The 18,195-nt window shown below is 31.2% G+C and overlaps 1 protein-coding gene and 1 pseudogene across 1 annotated transcript; both read left to right on the top strand.

Annotated features, from left to right (window-relative positions):
- The first annotated feature begins 272 nt into the window (after nt 1-272).
- On the top strand, nt 273-8,663 carry LOC148199613 (uncharacterized). Its single transcript, XM_088113588.1, has 8 exons — nt 273-770; nt 1,821-1,915; nt 2,798-2,877; nt 3,079-3,120; nt 3,202-3,329; nt 3,756-3,936; nt 5,052-5,230; nt 7,869-8,663. The coding sequence occupies exons 1-8, from the start codon at nt 382-384 to the stop codon at nt 8,383-8,385; spliced, it is 1,611 nt and encodes a 536-aa protein (XP_087969714.1). The 5' UTR covers nt 273-381; the 3' UTR covers nt 8,386-8,663.
- Nucleotides 8,664-13,343: 4,680 nt separating this feature from the next.
- LOC148199612 (dol-P-Man:Man(5)GlcNAc(2)-PP-Dol alpha-1,3-mannosyltransferase pseudogene) lies at nt 13,344-13,853 on the top strand (annotated as a pseudogene).
- The last annotated feature ends 4,342 nt before the right edge of the window (nt 13,854-18,195 follow it).

The raw sequence follows: 18,195 nt of genomic DNA, 5'->3' as shown, positions 1-18,195 counted from the left end.
AAAATATCGTAGTATGAATTGATGTAAAGTTAACTTAACCTATTTTTATCCTATCAAAAAAATAATGATTGTTATTATTATTTTAATCACTTATTTAATTTGAATAAGGTAAACATTTTACCTCAGCTTATATTTTCAAAATTGGACTAAATCAACATTTTAAATAATAAATATAAATCAACTGCATATTCAATTGTTATTAGTTACTATTATTATTTATTTTTATTTTTCATATATTTATAGGAAAATAAAATAAAGGTCACATTAGCGTTAGCTCTTCATCCTTTGAAAATAACTGATTCCTCGACACTCTCCCTCCGTCACTCGCTCACCTCAAAACCCCCATTCCCAACCCACACTTCATCCGTCGATGCTCACTGCATGGCTCTTCCGTCAGAGCCTCAACGTCGTCGCGGCCACCACAACAACCACATCGCCACCTTCCTCCAATCCACTGCCTCCAACTTTGTCTCTCTCTTCAATCCACCAAACCCTCCGTCTCTGACGCTCCCACACCCGCCCTCTTCACTTTCTCTCCCTCTCTTTTTCGGGCCGCCGTTCTCAGCCTCAAACGCCCTTGACTCCACCGCGAGCACCGCCGAGTCCGCCCCTGCCACAAAATCGGTGAGCGTCGCTCGGCTAGGCGCCAATGGGAAGGGTGGCGGCCGGGGGCCTGCCTTCGTTGGGCAGGTGTTCAGCATGTGCGACCTCTCCGGAACGGGCCTCATGGCCGTTTCCACGCACTTTGAACTCCCCTTCATTTCGAAAAGGTCCCTCCCTCTTCTTGGAATCGTATTATTTATTTTTGTTATTTTGAATTATTTCAAGATGAAAAGTTAGTTTCTTATTAATGGTTGGCGAAATTTTTTATGTTTTGTGTTTTCAACAATTATGATAGTTTTTCATTTTTTTTGCATCGGGAGACCTGTAAGAATCCATTTTGGAGTGGATTGAGAGACAACAAAAAAAATGAAAGTGATAAACGTGACAAGTGATGTGATGAGAGATGGGAAGAAAATGAAGTCGATGATAATAAACTGATTACATGAATATAGCATTTAATAAAAACTGTCTAAGACTCATACGAAGAATTTATTTAAGCTCATCTTGTGGCGTAAGTATTTGTGAAATTGTTTTGAGACTTAGCCTAAAATGTTAATAATTGGGGCGTAAGCATCAGCATATTATTTCAATAAGCTCCGTATAATAATTGCGGAACCTCTTAAGCTTAATATTTATATGCAAGTCTTTTATGTGATACACTCTTAATAAGAGTTTAATATACTTGAGATGGAAAAGAAATAATTCTTGAGACTTAATTGATCCCTCTCATAATCTTCTATTTATAAAAGTAAATTAAGAGTACATGATAATGGTAACCTTAGACATAATATAATCATGATAAATAGAGTAACCTTAGACTCAATATAAATAGGATAACCTAGACACAATATAATCATGATAAATAGGTAACCTAAACATAATATAATCATGATAAATAGGATAAATATTTTAAGCCAAACACAACCATATCATATGTGATGCTTGAGTTTGGTTGCACTTAGTGATCTTACTATCTGAGTGAGATGCTAAGAGTGAATATGTGATTTCTGTGAGATAATCTCTTACTTGTGTAGCAAACATGGGACATCTTGGTTAGGCTTTGAAGAAGTTTGGGAGTTGCTGATTATAGATTCGTGAACATTGAAAGGAATTTTCAGCAAAGATAAAGATGCTTGGTTGAAATTGTTAGTCATATAGCTTTTACGAACTTTATTTTGTATATGAATTTTCACGTATTATATATATATCATCTGCAGAACCCCTGAGTGGCTGAAAAAAATATTTGCAACGATCACCAAGAGTGAGAGGAATGGCCCTGTATTTCGCTTTTTTATTGATCTAGGAGATGCAGGTTAGATATATAAATGTTCTGCTTTTCTCTAATCTTTGTATAATTGTATGTTATTGCTTTACATATCCATTTCTTTCTTATCATTTGCTTCAAGGTTGTTTTGATCAATAATCCTATCTAGTTTTCTATATAGAACTTGATGAAATTTATGTTTATGATGATATATAAATAGCATTGTGTCCTTTAACTCGTAAGGCTGATTAGCCTTTGAATGTTCATTAATATTTTAAATAGAAAAGAAAAACATTTTGCTTGAGTGGATTGAGGAACCTAAAAGTAGGGAAGAATAAGATATTAGATATGCTCTGTGCAACATAAAAAAAAACTGATACAAGGAAAAAATAAACTCAAGAATGTGTCAAGGCTGTCCAATCTATGTATATCTGAAAATGGCAACTAAAATTAAAGTGGCCATGTACTGCACACCAAATAAAAGCCACAAAGCAAGTGGCAGATCGGCACCTTTAACGATGCAATCATTTGGGCCCAATCAGGTGCATCAAAGGGTATCGTATATACCACATGCTGCCATTAAATATTATCTTCCTTACTTTTACCATATTGTTGTATGAACCCAACAAAAACTGTTCCAAAATGAAGGGACTAATATACTGGCGTACATGCCCCAAGAATCCTAAAGGGTTTTTCCATACATAGAGCTACCTGCAATGCAAATATACTGGCCTACCGTGTCTGATCGTGATCTCATGCTGACTAAAATATTCCCCTTAACACAGTATATATTCTGTTTGTTCCCATTTATCCCTGTTAGCTCTCTGCTTGTCCATGAATTTACTCTATTAACATCTTTAGCTTGGCTAATGTTAATATCTGATCAGTAATTACTTTTTCACTTGTTACTGACATTTTTAATGGTATTAGTTTCATATGTCAAAAAGCTGAATATTCCAAGTGGTGTGGTCGGTGCCTGTCGTCTTGACCTGGCTTATGAACATTTCAAGGTACTGTTGACATTTTCATTTAAATGTAGTTGTGTTGATTTAAGCATGCCCACTGAAGGTTCTGTGTTATGTAATAATGATGAGGTTGTTTAGACATAGCATTGCATGCAGATTTATGTTCCTAATTATGGAATTTGATATATAATCTTTCTTATTTTTTTTACGCATAATTTATAACATTGTACATTACACTTCATGCAGGAAAAACCTCACTTGTTCCAGTTTGTTCCAAATGAGAAGCAGGTATTATTAGTTTTTCATTGTTGCATATCTTCGAGTTTTATTCACTGCCTTCTGTATTAATAATAAATACATCCACATTAGGTCAAGGCAGCCAATAAACTTCTGAAGGCAATATCACAGCATGGTGTCAGGAAAAAGGTTGACGGGGTTCCTGTGTTTAGTGCCGAGAACTTAGATATTGCAATAGCAACTACAGATGGGATTAAATGGTGTGTGTTTCTCAGCTTCTTCCTTGTTTCCTGTGAACTATAGTTTTTTTACCACAACTTTTTATCTTTTTGATTCGAGATGTAATATCAAACAAATAATTGTTTTGGATTTTCAATGGATGGATACCTCTTCTTTTTATTAAAGTAAGTAATTCAACAGGAATCTCTGTACTTGTTTCTTTTCCAATTGTATATGGACAGATTTAATATGATTTCTTTTGGGATTGTTTTGGTCAGTTTTTCATCCTCGGTAGTAGTAATAATATTGATTTGGGATATGCTATTTGCGTTAGGTTTTGTGTTTACTCTTGATTATTTATCTCATTATGTTTCATTGATACCAAATTCTTTAGATAAAAAAACGTTTCTACCAGAGCATGGAACTGAATACAATTACGCTTACCGTATTTCTCTTTCTTTAATCAGGTATACTCCCTACTTCTTTGATAAAAACATGCTTGATAATATTCTGGAAGAAGCTGTTGATCAACATTTCCATACCTTAATCCAAACTCGGCACATGCAGCGGCGGCGGGATGTGGTTGATGACAACTTGGCCGCAGAAGTGATTGAGGAAATGGGAGATAGTCTTGGGGAGCCACCAGAGGTATGATTAAATTCAAGAAAAAATATTTTGTTAAACAACATACGTGATAGTGAAAGAAAGTTTTCTTTTTCCAGCGGTTGTGCAAAAGAATCTCACAGATGGAGTTTTGATTGGAATCATTAATGACTAATTTAGAATTTATTTAAATACAAATAAGCATGGTTGTGCGTAGCTAGCTACAGTGCCATGGTGGAGCTGAGTAGTGGCAGAGCTGATTAGCTCCTGGCGAATGGAGCCCTTCGTGGTTGTGTAGTTCGTGGTTGTGACTGTAGTAGCCCTTGTGGCCAGGATCGGGACTATTCTGTTTTTTCTAATTTGTCACCTTTCTCCTGATTTGGCATTTCTCTTCACATCTTTACCAGCCATCTCTGTCAGTATTTTGTGACCATCTTGATGGTGTATTCTGCAGTTGCTTGGCCCCTTTTCACAACTTCTGCTCTTTTCTAGGGTTGCAGAAGGTTTTTAGAGAAGAGAAAATGATTGGAATTTTGGGAGCGGGTGGTATCAAAGTGGGTGATGTGAAAAAGTGATTAGGGTTTTTTAATATGATATATAATAATTTGATAGTTCATTAGAGCATAAGTTTAAAGGAGTTGTTGCGTTCAGAAGCTTATGAGTATAAACTTATGTAAGAGTGGAATATGCAGCACAACATTTTGTCCTAGTTCTCCTCGAAAAAGGCTATATTTGCTTTCTGATACATGATCCACTGATGCTAGGGACAGTGTTCTGAAAGTGTTATATTTTAGATTCCTGTCTCAGTGACTCCTTTATCCGGACTTCAAATCATGACTTTTTGAATACATTCAAGAAAAAACTGTCAATAACAAATTTAAATATTCTTCAAATTCAAAATAGCAGGCCTATCAATTTAAAATGCTATTCAAGATGGTCTCAAACTCGACAATTAAAAGCACCCAAAATGATCTGTGTATACTTAATAGAAAGGTTGGTCTGAGATACCTCATGTAACTTGTTCCTGAAAATCAGAGTTGTGCTCGATGTTTCCTTCACTATGTGTTTAGAAGGGATGAACTTGAGTTATACATAACATTAATATCCAGTCCTATTTCTCTTAAAAAAGGTGGATTATCACTTGAATTTTTTCCTGACAGGTTCAGGAGTTGCTTGACGAAATGGGTCATCCTAGTATACCACTAAGTGTTATTTCAAAAGCTGCTGAACTCCAGTTCCACTATACTGTTGACAAAGTATTTCTGGGTAATAGGTGGTTGCGAAAAGCAACAGGCATACAACCTAAATTTCCGTATTTGGTTGACTCATTTGAGAGAAGGTATGTTTTTAATTTTTTTTTTGAGCCTTTGAAACTGCAATGTATAATTCGCGGCATTTGAACTCCTGTCTTTACTTCAGTGGTTTCCTTGTCTAGAGTTTTCATGCATTAAGGAAAGGATTTAGCAAATCTTGCCTAAGAATAAATGATATTTATACAAACTCAGATAACTTTGGTTGGATATGAATTTTTTTTTTTCATTACTTAATATCCACGTTTGTTGTACATAGGTAAAAGGGGGAAATCAAGAACTGCATTATTAGATTATTATATATATATATATATATATATATATATATATATATATATATATATATATATATATATTCAGTCGTTTGTGCTTCGCATTGACTTTACCATTGCACCTGTGGAAATGTGTAAACTTGGTTCAGATTTTGTTAAACTTATATCATTGATTTGTTAGGCTCCTCATCTAAATAGAGCTTTTCTTGTCTCAACCACCAAGAATGTTCTGTCACTGCTTCAAGAATCCTTCCCTATTATTTATAACTGTAGAAATGTAGTATGGACGGGATTATGGAGGGATTTAAAATGGGAAGTCTGTTGTCAGTCATCCCCGTTATCTTCTCTAGAATCTGTCTTCGAAGCCTTAAAATTCACTTATACATGACACACTTAGTGTAAGTTCAATTTGAAGATGTTTTATTATTCTAAAAGTAATCTGATGTCTTCTTTTTCTCATCTCAAATAAGCATTTATATATTTCTCCACTTTATCGACCTAACTTGAACATGTTTGGTGTAGGTCTTTATTTACTGTAACTTTTTGAAAGAGTTTATTTGATTGGTCATTGATATATATTGTTAATACTGAAAAATGATTGCAAATTCAGAGTCAAGCTCCTGTGACTAGGAAAAGAAAATTGTTAGCAACTATGGTTTGGAAAGGAACTGTTGAAAATCACAAGACTAGAGATATGTTCAAATTATAGTATATCAATAGGTGAAAATCTCATCTTGTAAGTCAGTTTTGCAATATTGAATTACACTTAAAGCCCACTGTCTAAGATGATGTCAGAGCTGATTCAAGTGATGGTTTTGGGGTCTATCATATTGTCCATTATTGGACCACTATCCAATTATCCATATGTATTTATTTTCAAGCTTAAGATGCAAATCCCAGGTGTGTTTGCAAGTTACTATCAAATTATCCATAAATATTTATTTTCAAGCTTAAGATGCAAGTCCCAGGTGTGTTTGTAAGTCCTAGGTGTGAAGAATGTGTTGAAGATCTTTTACATCAAATAGATTTATATGATCAAATTATAGTATGTAAACTGGTGCAGACATTTGCAAGTTCATTTTGTTAGGTTGAGTTAGACTTAGGATCAATGCTATAAAAGATAGATGATCAAAGCTGCCAAGTACATTTTGCACTCCTTGCCCTATGCTACCGAAATGATACTTGTGCCTTTCAAGTTTCTAATATAAGGAATTGCAGTAATTACAGTCATAGTGTCTAGCTTCTAAGGAAGTAATGAAGGAATAGCAAAAACGGAATCAGCATATTATTAGAAAATAATCTGCCCATAATCAGACATCGTCTACCCAATTATTTACCCCATTCTAGAGCTTGCAAAATACCAACGTAAGTGGCAGCTACCAATTAGCTGTGAAAAAGTGAGATTGCTGTTGGTTTGGCATGTCTGTCTGTAGTAATTAAGCCTGGCAAAAGTTGGATAAATTCTTGTGAGGGCAATGGTATAGATGATACGCCACTACCCCAACCATCTCTACCACTTCAGTTAATGATGAGTGATTCACAAAGTGTTACGAATAAGTTAAAGGGTGTCATTCTGGCCACCTGTTTTGTGGATCATATGCTGCACTTAACTTTACTTGTAGTAGAGACAGCATAGCCAAAATTTACTAATGAAGTTGCATCCTTCTGAAACCATTACGCTAGGAAACTCATGTAAACCAACATCCCCGTTGACAACGAGTGCAGCTTCCCCTTGGCATAAATGAGAATATTTAATCAAATGGTCTACTGCTACCAATTTAAAAAATCTGTTCTTTTGATCATGGAACTAATACAATCCATCGAGATATCTATACGATCCCATCCCATACCCCTCAAATTTGAGGAAGAGGGTTCTGGATGGAATGTTTTCCATATCTTTTCAGTTGGGTTTTTGCTTTGTATTTTAATTTTAAGGTTTAAACAATTCAAACAACTGAACTAGGTGCCTTCCCATTTCAGTGCATTCATTTTTTCTTCCGTTAACCATATAGCCCAAGTACTGGTGCATGATCTGAAATCTTGACTGAAAAATGTTTTGGGTACTAATTTCATATGTTTAGAAAGTGTTGTACTCGTTACGCTAGCTAAACCCTCTATTTCCATGAATTTTATGTTTTGCATTTGAGTAGCAGATGAAACTCAAAAATAATTTTTGTAATCAGTTGACCCCCGACCATGTTAATAAATGAGCAGGAAGCTTTGTTCGACGACTTAAATAAACTGTACTACTGATTAGAGATTAATCGACAAATAAGCTCAAGCAACTGACAATCTGGATAATATTTCAATTTTAATATAACAGCGGACAATATCAAACAGAACTTTTAAAGTTGGATGTCCAATGATTTGTAACATTATATTTCTTATCCTGCAGAAGTGAAGCTTCTTATCTGAGAGCTACCGAATCAAGGCGCTGCCTTGAGAACCCTGAAGTGGAAGATGATAGGAAAATTTCTGAATGCATAGATTCTTCTAATTGCAGTTTGGATGACAATACTGAAGCAATCAGACAACCTAGTTTCAGGCTAAGTCTACCATTTGGTAATTGGTTTCATCACCTATGGCCAAAACGGTGTCATGAAAAAGCAGGATCATCTAAAAAAGGTGTAAATAAGGAAGATACGAAATCAACCCCCTTTCTTCCAAAAGTTACAATGGTTGGTCTCTCTACAGAGGAAGCAGGCCAGATGAGCAAAGCAAATTTAAAGAAGACAATGGAGGATTTGACGAAAGAGTTGGAGAAGACAGAGCTAGATAATATGTCAGGTGGTGGCTGTAAAGAGGGCACAATGGAAGATAGGGATCCACTATTTGTGGCAAATGTGGGCGATTACTATTCTAGTTTGGGAAGAGCAGGATCTGGTCGCTGGATCAGAGGAGGAAACAACTAAAACCATTTTTTGTCGCAGAAATTTTCATTTTCAGGTTACCTATTTAACACGTTACAGTGTTCGAGCTAAAAATAAACCTCGTTTGCGGTGGATGGATCAAGCTGGAGATTATGTCTTTGATCGATGTTGTAAATGATAATTTTTGTAATTCATCAGTGATGCCCATTTTGATCTGGGAAGTTAAATAAAACTGTTACAGAATGACATTAACTATGTATAAACTTGACCCTGCGTAAAGGAAAGAAAATTATGTCAATGTTGTCTTCAGTTAGGGACTATTTGGTCATGGTTTTCTACATCTGGAGAGAATTAAAATTCTGCTGCTTATTGTATCTCCCTCAATTTTTTTTGTAAAGGTTAAATTTTGGAAAGTTAATATTAATTAATTTTTACGACTTAGTTTGTAGATATCCAATTTTAGATGAAGTTATTGTTATTTTCTTTTTGTCCGAAAGTGCTTATCAAGAAAATAAGTCTTAAATCAGTTATTAGTATCTATTTGGTTTTCCATGACGAGGGGTTAAATTAGTGTTCGAAATTAAATTAGCAAATTTAAGTTGCACATTGAGTTAATTAATTAGGGTTCAGTAGAAATAATAAGGAACAATAATGCTTTTGTCATCAAAATCTCAACAGTAGAGAGAAAACAAAACTTCTTTGGTCTTATTATAAATGTCCTTTTTTATACTTACCATTAATATTTTAGAGAGATTATGTTTTGTGTGAAAATTCTGATGAAAATTTCCAGTAAGACCCACCTTTTGTATTTTTAAATATTTTTCAGATGGTTTTCTTATAAAACTTCAGATATGTAACTGAAATTTATTATAGTTTAAACTTCTTTTTTGACTGAACCAATCTTATTTGTTACCGGTTTCAGACTGATTTTAAACGAATTTGTTATTTTTCAACCGGATTTTAAGTTAAATTAACATTATTTAATGTAAATTGGACAAATTACTAAAAATGCAACATTTTTTATTGAAAAAATGTATGCTTTTTTCAGATGAAATAAAATAATATTTTTCTTGCAGGTTCCATCAAGATGAGATAAAAAATATTTAACTATTATCTTAGACAAAATTGAATTAAAAACGGTAATTTTTCAATTAATTCAAACAAAAAAAAAATCGTAAATATTATTAACATCTATCTGTATATTCTTATATTTTGAAATCTTCCCTAACAAAAATCTATTCAAACAAAACCTAATTTTATGAAAAATTCAAAATGTTCAAATAATATTTAAATAAACAACACAGATCAACAGAAACATCTAAGATCCAACATAATCGGCTGACTTAAAAAATTCAAATAAATTAAACTCTTTTTCTTTCTTTTGTTTTTATCTTGAAAGACACATTAAAACATTCACAAATTCAAGTTGTCTCTTGAACTCACTTGAATAGAGACAATTGGTCATATATTAATTATCAATGATCATCAGCAGCGATAGTTATATATGAAATTGTCAGGTTTCTGACACCAAAAGCTTTGAGAAAAGCAACAATTACTGTTACTTTAAGCTTGAAATGGTTTGACATATAACTTAGAATCTTCATCACTCACTTTATTATCATTTCATTATCTATTCATTGCAGATTCAAAATATAGGTAAAGAGCATTGTTAATGTACTCTTACATACAAATTTAATTGTTTTATAAAACAGTAAGCTTCTTTTATAGTTACTAAGTTAACGGCTATGTGATCATTTTCTTTCAAGTGAAAATATTTTTTTTTTAGTTTAGTCTCTAATAGCTATTTTTTATTTAAATTTAAATATTATAATTATTTCAATTTGAAATTTTGATTAATTTTTTAAAAGAATTTTAAAACTTCTTAATCATATATTATTTGTATCTTTATGAAACTCACTATTTATATTTCCATGAAATATAACACTTATATTTTTATAATTTTCAAGTTCTGAATATCAAACATCAAACCTTGACTTAAAATATTTTTAAAACAATATTTAAAATTAAAATGATTATAATTTTTAAATTAAAATTAAAATATTTTAGTCAACTAGAGACTAAATCAAAATATGTAATAATGTCATGATAGTAACTTTATAAAACCCCTTAAATTCAAGCTCAATAATGATTGGTATAAATATGTTTAAAATTAAAGGTTATGTGTATTAGGTGAACATTAATAAGATATTTAAAAGGAATATATATGGTGAATGTTGATTAGGATAAATTCCAAGTGACCTATGCTTTCAATAGTTACTCTCTGAAATTTCAGATAAGGCCGAAATACTATGAAAAAGATGGTCACCTGTAAAAGTTATTTTGGACACTCAAATTAATAAAATATTCGTTAGATTCATCACAATATAATGTTTATGTTAATTATGTAAATATGCTAACTATATTATGTAGTGTGTGAAAACCATTTGGAGAAAAAATGTATGTCGTCATGCATATAAAAGTTGAAAGCATGTAAATAGAGACGTAGGAACATAAATATTCTCTTATGCACTTTTTTTTTCTAATGTGTTGATACTTTTATGCATCTTAGCACACACACATCAAAGATCCTTGTTAATTAAATGGAGTGATATCAGCCAATATGCATGCGATTTTATCCTCCACTACTACTAAACTTTTCTTTATATTATTGGAAGTTAAAAATCTAATTTTCAAAAATATTTAAATGAGAAAAGTTTAGCATATAAATAATTTTAACTTATAAAAAAAAATCTAAAGATAGATTAGATCATAGTATCACTTTTCAATTCTTTTTATGAAGTGGGTTTTGTCATAAAAGGGGAATGGTGAAAACAAAGAGAGAGAGATCCAAGTTTTGTAGGGTATTCCATTGGCAAAGCCAACCAAATTGAAATGGAATGAAGAACTATCTTTGAAATATGTGATTCTTCTACAACAAAAAGAAGCATGAATTTGCATCTAATAAGATGGTGGTGGTCCCATGCATTTAAACATTTTAGCTTCCTTGAGGTTCCATCTATATGCTTTCATGTCCTTGTTATCCCTTTTTTTTTCATAATTTCCAATGTCAATGAAGAACTTTCTGCATCACCCTTCATAAAAGAAAAGCTTGATAAACTTTTCTCACAATCCATCATCATCAATGATGCCATATAACATCCATATACTTTAGAGGAACTTTTCTTTGTATTTTAAGGGTTGGAACTCTAAGGCCTTGTTCTTTTGAGTGGATTTGAGAGAATTTAAAAATAAATTTTTTTGTCGTTTATTTGAGTGAATTTGGAGGTAAATGAGAGTGAATTTGGAAATAAAATTTGTGAGAATTAGTATAGAATTGTATTGACGTGACAAATTAAAAAAATTTATTTCCAAATTCACTCTCATTTACCTCCAAATTCACTCAAATAAACGACAAAAAAATTTATCTTCAAATCCTCTCAAATCCCCTCAAATCCACCCCCTCAAATCCACTCAAAAGAACAAGGCCTAAGTCATGCACATTTTATATATCTGAAGACTTATAACATATTGGTTGAGTACATGTAGCTTCTAATGTATGTAATTCAAAATGAATATTTTATAAGACTTATATTTATCTTTCAATGAATAGGAATGATAATATAAAGTGGGTCATATGGGTTAGTTTGTAGACTTGTAAGAAAAAGTGTGAGACAAATTGAGTATTTTAGTCTCTTGACTCATTTAGATCCATCTCACATAAACCTTAAGGTAGGCCATATGGGTTGGTTTGTAAACTTGTAAGAAAAAGTGTGAGACAGATTAAGTATTTTAATTTGTTGACTCATTTAGGTTCATCTCACATCATCTATAAGTCTGTACGGGTCAATGACAGCTTGATCCGTATTTGGTCCATATAACTTATATCGATTTAAATTCTTAAAATTTATTAACGCCAACATAACACATTAATTGTGTATGTTTTTTTAAATCAACTTGATGTTTTTTATCTACTCTATCCAAAAGTAATTCACTCATTTGTGTTTAATCCATTAAAAAATAGTTCTCTCATGTGTTTCTTTCTTATTTGAGTGTAATTCAAAATCATTACTATTTTCAAGTACTTACAAAGTTAAAGATTATGATATTGAAAAAATTATTTATTTCCAAAAAATAGATTTATAAAAATTATTATTTCTACTAATTTTATTAAACTAAATAAAATTATTAAAATCATATACCTTAATATTTTATAAAAAAACAATTATGAGACAAATAATTTCTTATACAAACCTACGTATCAAATACCATGCGCACAAAAAAAAAGAACAAAAAAAAAATTGGCTCATACTTTGGTTTAATGCCTCAATAGGTCCCTATTTTCGTCTAGAATCTCAAATAAGACCCTTTCTTCTCTGGCGTCTCAATTGGGTCCTTATTTTTGTAAAATTGAATCAAATAAGGTCTTTCCGTCAAATTGATCAGACAGCGTTAAGTATTGTGTCACCTGGCATGCTGACAGTGTTGTTTTACCACACGTGTCATTAGAAACGTGGGTGAAGTCTATTATTTTAAATTTAAATTAAAAAATTAAATTAAAAGAGTGGAAATTTAAATACAGAAAGGGCACAGTTCGAAATTCAATTACAGAAATCATCATTCTCTCTCAATTTTAAACCTTTGTTCTACCGTTTTGAAATTATATTAAAAAAAAATTAAAAAACAAAAATCTATTTTCTTCTTCCTCCTTCACTAACTTCATCTTCTAAGAAGTCTGCACCACTACAAAACCACTTTATGAAGCCTGCACGTAGTGGTGGCACCAGGACACAACCATGGGAGATCGCGGAAATGTCAAACTATTGGAGTTGGGAGGACATCGATTCGTTGGTCTCACAGTCATTAAACAAAGAAATAAAAATATGGTGAAATAAAAATCTTTTTGGAGTTGAAATCTGGTGAGCCCATGAGACGAAGTCCAGAAATAAAAATTAGAGAGAAAGAAAAAGTAAGGGTGATAGTGGAAGAATGATAAAACAGAGATGGGTGGCAGAAGGTTGAAAAACAGAGAAACCATGGGCGTTGAATCGGTGGCGTCGTCGCCACCACCTTCGAGGTCGGAAGGAAAAACCGCTTTGCTCCAAAGCCCCAAGATACCCTTCTCACTAGCTCTTCTCTTCGCTAACGCCCTCCTCGTCACTCTCGCTGACGCTCATCTCTTCAGATACGAAGATAGATTGGGACGCTTACATGTCACAGGTTAGCATATTTCTCAAAGGGGAGAGAGACTTTCGCAACCTCAAAGGCGACACTGGTCCTCTTGTCTACCCTGCTGGCTTTCTCTACATTTACTCTGCATTTCAGTATCTTACCCAAGGACAAGTTTACCTGCTCAGGTCACACATTCAAATTATTCTATTTCTCATTCTACTCAGTTAATCTGGGCCCTTTGCTTGCTTTATCTATCCAAGAGAGTTCATTCCATCTTCGTGCTTCGTCTGTTTAATGACTGTGTGGTCATGACACTTCTTCAAGCAAGGGCGTCCAATTAACTGTAATCTTATCCATTGACATCTACTCGAACAACTTTTGTGGACGAGTGACGAACCCTAAAATTCAAAATTTTCCCAATTTCATTTCCATATCACAATTATAGAGAATGGGGCTTTCTTAATTGAATTTTCTACTTTGCCCTTACTTTATTTGAATTTCCACTTTTTAATTTAATTTTTTAATTTAAAATTTAAAATAATAAAATTCACTCACGTTTCTAATGACACGTGTGATAAAACAACACTGTCAGCATGCCAAGTGACACAATACTTAACGTCGTCTAATCAATTTGACAGAAAGACCTTATTTGATTCAATTTTACAAAAATAAGGACCCAATTGAGACGCCAGAAAAGAAAGGGTCTCATTTGAGATTCTAGACGAAAATAGAGACCTATTGAAACATTAAATGGTGAACTGTTGGACCCGCTTTACCATTTCTATGAATGAGTGCATCTAACCTTTGAATTGCTTCGTTCTAAAAGAAATATTTTGTTTTAGTTATTCTATATTTTAGATGGTTTTTTTTTAAATGTGCTCTTCACTAGTACATTGTTATACTATCGTTTTCCCAATTCAGACCAATCTGATGACTTGGTTAATTGTTTTTCGATTTTAATATATTTCAGACTTTAGTTCTTTTTCCATTTTATTTTGTACTACCAAGTTTTATGTATTTATTATACTTTTTTAACTCTTTCATCCTACTTTTAGTAAAGATTTTATACATATTCATAACTATAGAAAAAATATTAAATAAAATAAATATTAAGCCAGTAAAGAACTATAATTATTTTCGCCATAAATAGTCCTAAACCTTTTCCATCTCCAACCCCCATTTTACTACAGTTTCTTTCTTCTTTTTAACTATATCAAACCAACCCTTTCTCTTTGTGTGTTTTGTTCAGTGAAGAAAGAAACACCAGAAGAAAAAAAATATAAGAAATGAATAAAAAGAGAGATAATTGAAAAAATGATTTTATTTATTATTACAATTTTTTTTATTTATTATCATAAAAAACAATCAAAACATGAAAAATAAATTATATTCGTACTAAAATATTGATGTAAAAAAAAGTCTACATTTTTTGTTGTGGTATAACATATAGATGATTATTATGTGTTATAGTTATGCTTATTTCTTTGCACTTAATAAGTGTGATTAAGGGTTTTCTCAATTTTTTTTAATTTGTATAAGAAATAGATTTGATATCAGTTATTTTTGGGGTTCTACTATTGAAACATTTCAAGACGAGGTAAAAAGGAAAGACTTTAAACTTTGATTTTTAATCATCAAAGCTTGTATGTGACAAAAAAAAATGAAACACATCCAAACAAATGTGAGATACTTGATGAACTTTGACGAACCTACGAACAGCAAAATGCGTTATTATGTGTTTCCTCGTTACAAACAAGCCTTAAATAGATCAAAACAAATACGAGAAAGATAAAAATGTACCTTAAAACAACAAGATATGGTTTGTGACGACCAATAATAAAAATGAAGAAGAGAGGAAAATAAGATATTTTACATGGAGAGTAAATGATAACAAAATGTTTTAGAACAGAGAAAAACTTTGCATAGTGAGAAAATTATTAATGGAGAATTAACTTTTCAAAAATGACAAGAGACTTCATAGTTACAATGGATATAAAGAAACTGGTTTAAGTTATTTTAGAATCGAAGTATATAATTATGTAAATAATTTCAAATTATCATTAATTTTAAAAAATTTCATTTTTTTTAAATCGAAATCTATTAGGGGATTTTGAGTGTGTATTAGTGTATTCTTCATTCATATTACTATTCGTCTTCCATTTCTTTTTCACATAATTTATTGTTATATTTAAAACTTTGTAATACTATGCACACGTATCCCTTTTTATTTTTTTTTTGTTTCTGGAGGTATATGGTCCTTTCTATTCCTCTCCTTTTCCTGTTCCACCTCTTTATTCTATTCTACGTGTGATGAATATCATAAAAGAGATTATGAGAATGATTCTGTAATTTTGTTAAGAGTATATTATACAAAGCACTTAAGTAGAATGATTCTTTCCCTTATTTAGCTTCATTTTCCTTTTAAAAGCACTTTTAATTTCTTTTCAACAACAACAACATTTGAAAAGGTGATCGTTTATGTCTTAGTACGCTGTATTTGACAATCATTCATTGGTCTCAATAGATAAATACTCTTCTAAAATTCAAAGCAAGTTTCCTTTTTATTGTATGTTATAAAAGAACTATGTTTCCTATGTTATAGAAAATGAAAAATAACATTTTCCCCTAATATGTTAATAATCTATTATATATAGATCTTCAATGTGATATGTGGTGGGTCACTCATAACATATTTATCTCTTTCTATATATACAAAGTAAAATGTTAAATGTTAAAAGTAAATTAGAACTGAAAAATAAGAACAATAATTGAAAATAATAAAATTAATATATAAGCATGTTAAAAATTAAAAAGAAATTACACTTGATTGAGTTATATACTCAAAAGTAATTTGATTATTTTAATTTATTCTTTTATTATCATAATTATATTAACTAATATTCTTCAGTTTATTACACAGCATTTACTGCAAAAAAAATTAAATTAACTATTAAATACCCTCTGACATGATAGTAAAGCTTGATTTTTTTTAAGTTAAAAAGTATAAAAGTAATTTTAAATTTAATTTTATATTTATGTAAAATGTATATGTCAGATAAGTTAACACTCATTGTAAAATAAAAGACATTTATGCAAGTCTATACTACCACTAACATTTGAATAGTCAGCTCAATTAGCAATAGAAGAAAATCTTTAAATACCAATAATTTTATAAATAAAAATTAATAGGTCACTATAATGATTAATTTAGATATTGATTTATAAATTAAAAATTATAAGTCACTAAAACAATCATTATTATTAATAAAAATTATAATTAATTTATGAATTAGACTCTAAATTAATTATTAACATTAACTATCAAGATTATAACTCCTAATTAATGGAATTAGTCTCTAAATTTATTGAATCACATTTCTTAGCTTATTTGTTGGATTAGATTCATACATATATAATATGTTTAATGAGTAATTAGGTATTGTAATTTTTTTTAATGAATATATAATATTTTAGAATTGCATTAATAAAATAAAAAAGATAATAAAATTTTAGGACCACAATAGTTGCAAGACTTCTAGTAACTGATTCAATGCATAAATTCATACTTGAGTATAAAAGTAGTATATTTTATATATGAGATGTGTTGTTATGAATGCATGATTGATTGGAATGATAATAGTATTGGCCTATTGTGAGCTTATATATATATATATTGTGGATGTACAAAAATTATTATTAGTTTATCTTTTCTTTTTCTATATGTTAGTTGTTCTATTTTCTGTTGCAATAATAACATGTTATAGCATAAGCAGATATACAAGTGGTAGTGAGATTAAGCAATAGGGATGTAGCCCACCCTTAAAAGTCTTGAAGAGTAATTTTGTGCATTTATAAATATATTGTATAGTGTGTAATCATAGTCCTTTTTATGATTTTGAACTATGTAGAAACTTACATCTTTTTGAAAAACTTTACTAAAAGGACCGTAATTACATCTTGGATATATATTTTCATGTTTTATGTTTATTTGGTTAACTTTTGCTTAATATCTACTAGAACCTATAAATAGAATTTTTCTCTATTTTTGCTATCATGTTACTAGAATGTGCACTATCGCATTTACTTGTAAGAATGAGTATAACGTGTTAAACATGTTGCCATCAATATATATATATATATATATATATATATATATATATATATATATATATATATATATATATATATATATATGTATATTCTCAACAGTGCCAATGGTAAAGTATTTCTAAATATTATTGTTTCTGTTGAAATGGGACGAAAATAACCGTCTATGCATATTATGTATCAGGCATTCTTCTAGTTCTTAGCTTCGACAAACCGATCGGCCTTGTAGTCTTGTAATCCTGTGTGTCGAGCGTCCTTGTTCCTTCTTCAGAATACTAAACACCAAATGGGGGGTGACGCTCAAGTCAGAATTTTTCTCTATAAGTCTTTTATAATTAATAATAAGTCAAAAGTCCTTTTACCTCGAAAGAAAACCTCTATTTATAGAGTTTAAAGGAATCTGACCAATTAATTTACTTCTTAATGGTCATTAATGCAAACCTTAACCGCTCAACAGTAGTTGTTGTGACATTAATTGCGCCTTAACTGTGCTCAACAGTTGTCGGAACCGAGCGGTTCCGAGACGTTTTCTTGAACGTCGACCCGCTCGATTTTGATCATGCAATTTGCCACCCT

The sequence above is a fragment of the Vigna umbellata genome, chromosome 4, assembly GCF_029865625.1.
Source record: "Vigna umbellata cultivar VRB3 chromosome 4, Vumbellata_1.0, whole genome shotgun sequence".
Taxonomy (NCBI): domain Eukaryota; kingdom Viridiplantae; phylum Streptophyta; class Magnoliopsida; order Fabales; family Fabaceae; genus Vigna; species Vigna umbellata.
Note: the sequence above shows the minus strand (reverse complement) of the source record. Positions and strands in the feature narration are given on the sequence as shown.

What these genes read in the sequence shown, in the direction of transcription:
- LOC148199613 (XM_088113588.1), top strand. Translation starts at nt 382, where the DNA reads ATGGCTCTTCCGTCAGAGCCTCAACGTCGTCGCGGCCACCACAACAAC. An exon ending in TTGTTCCAAATGAGAAGCAG is followed by an intron (nt 3,121 to 3,201) that starts GTATTATTAGTT and finishes CATCCACATTAG; the next exon opens with GTCAAGGCAGCCAATAAACT. An exon ending in GTCTTGGGGAGCCACCAGAG is followed by an intron (nt 3,937 to 5,051) that starts GTATGATTAAAT and finishes TTTTCCTGACAG; the next exon opens with GTTCAGGAGTTGCTTGACGA.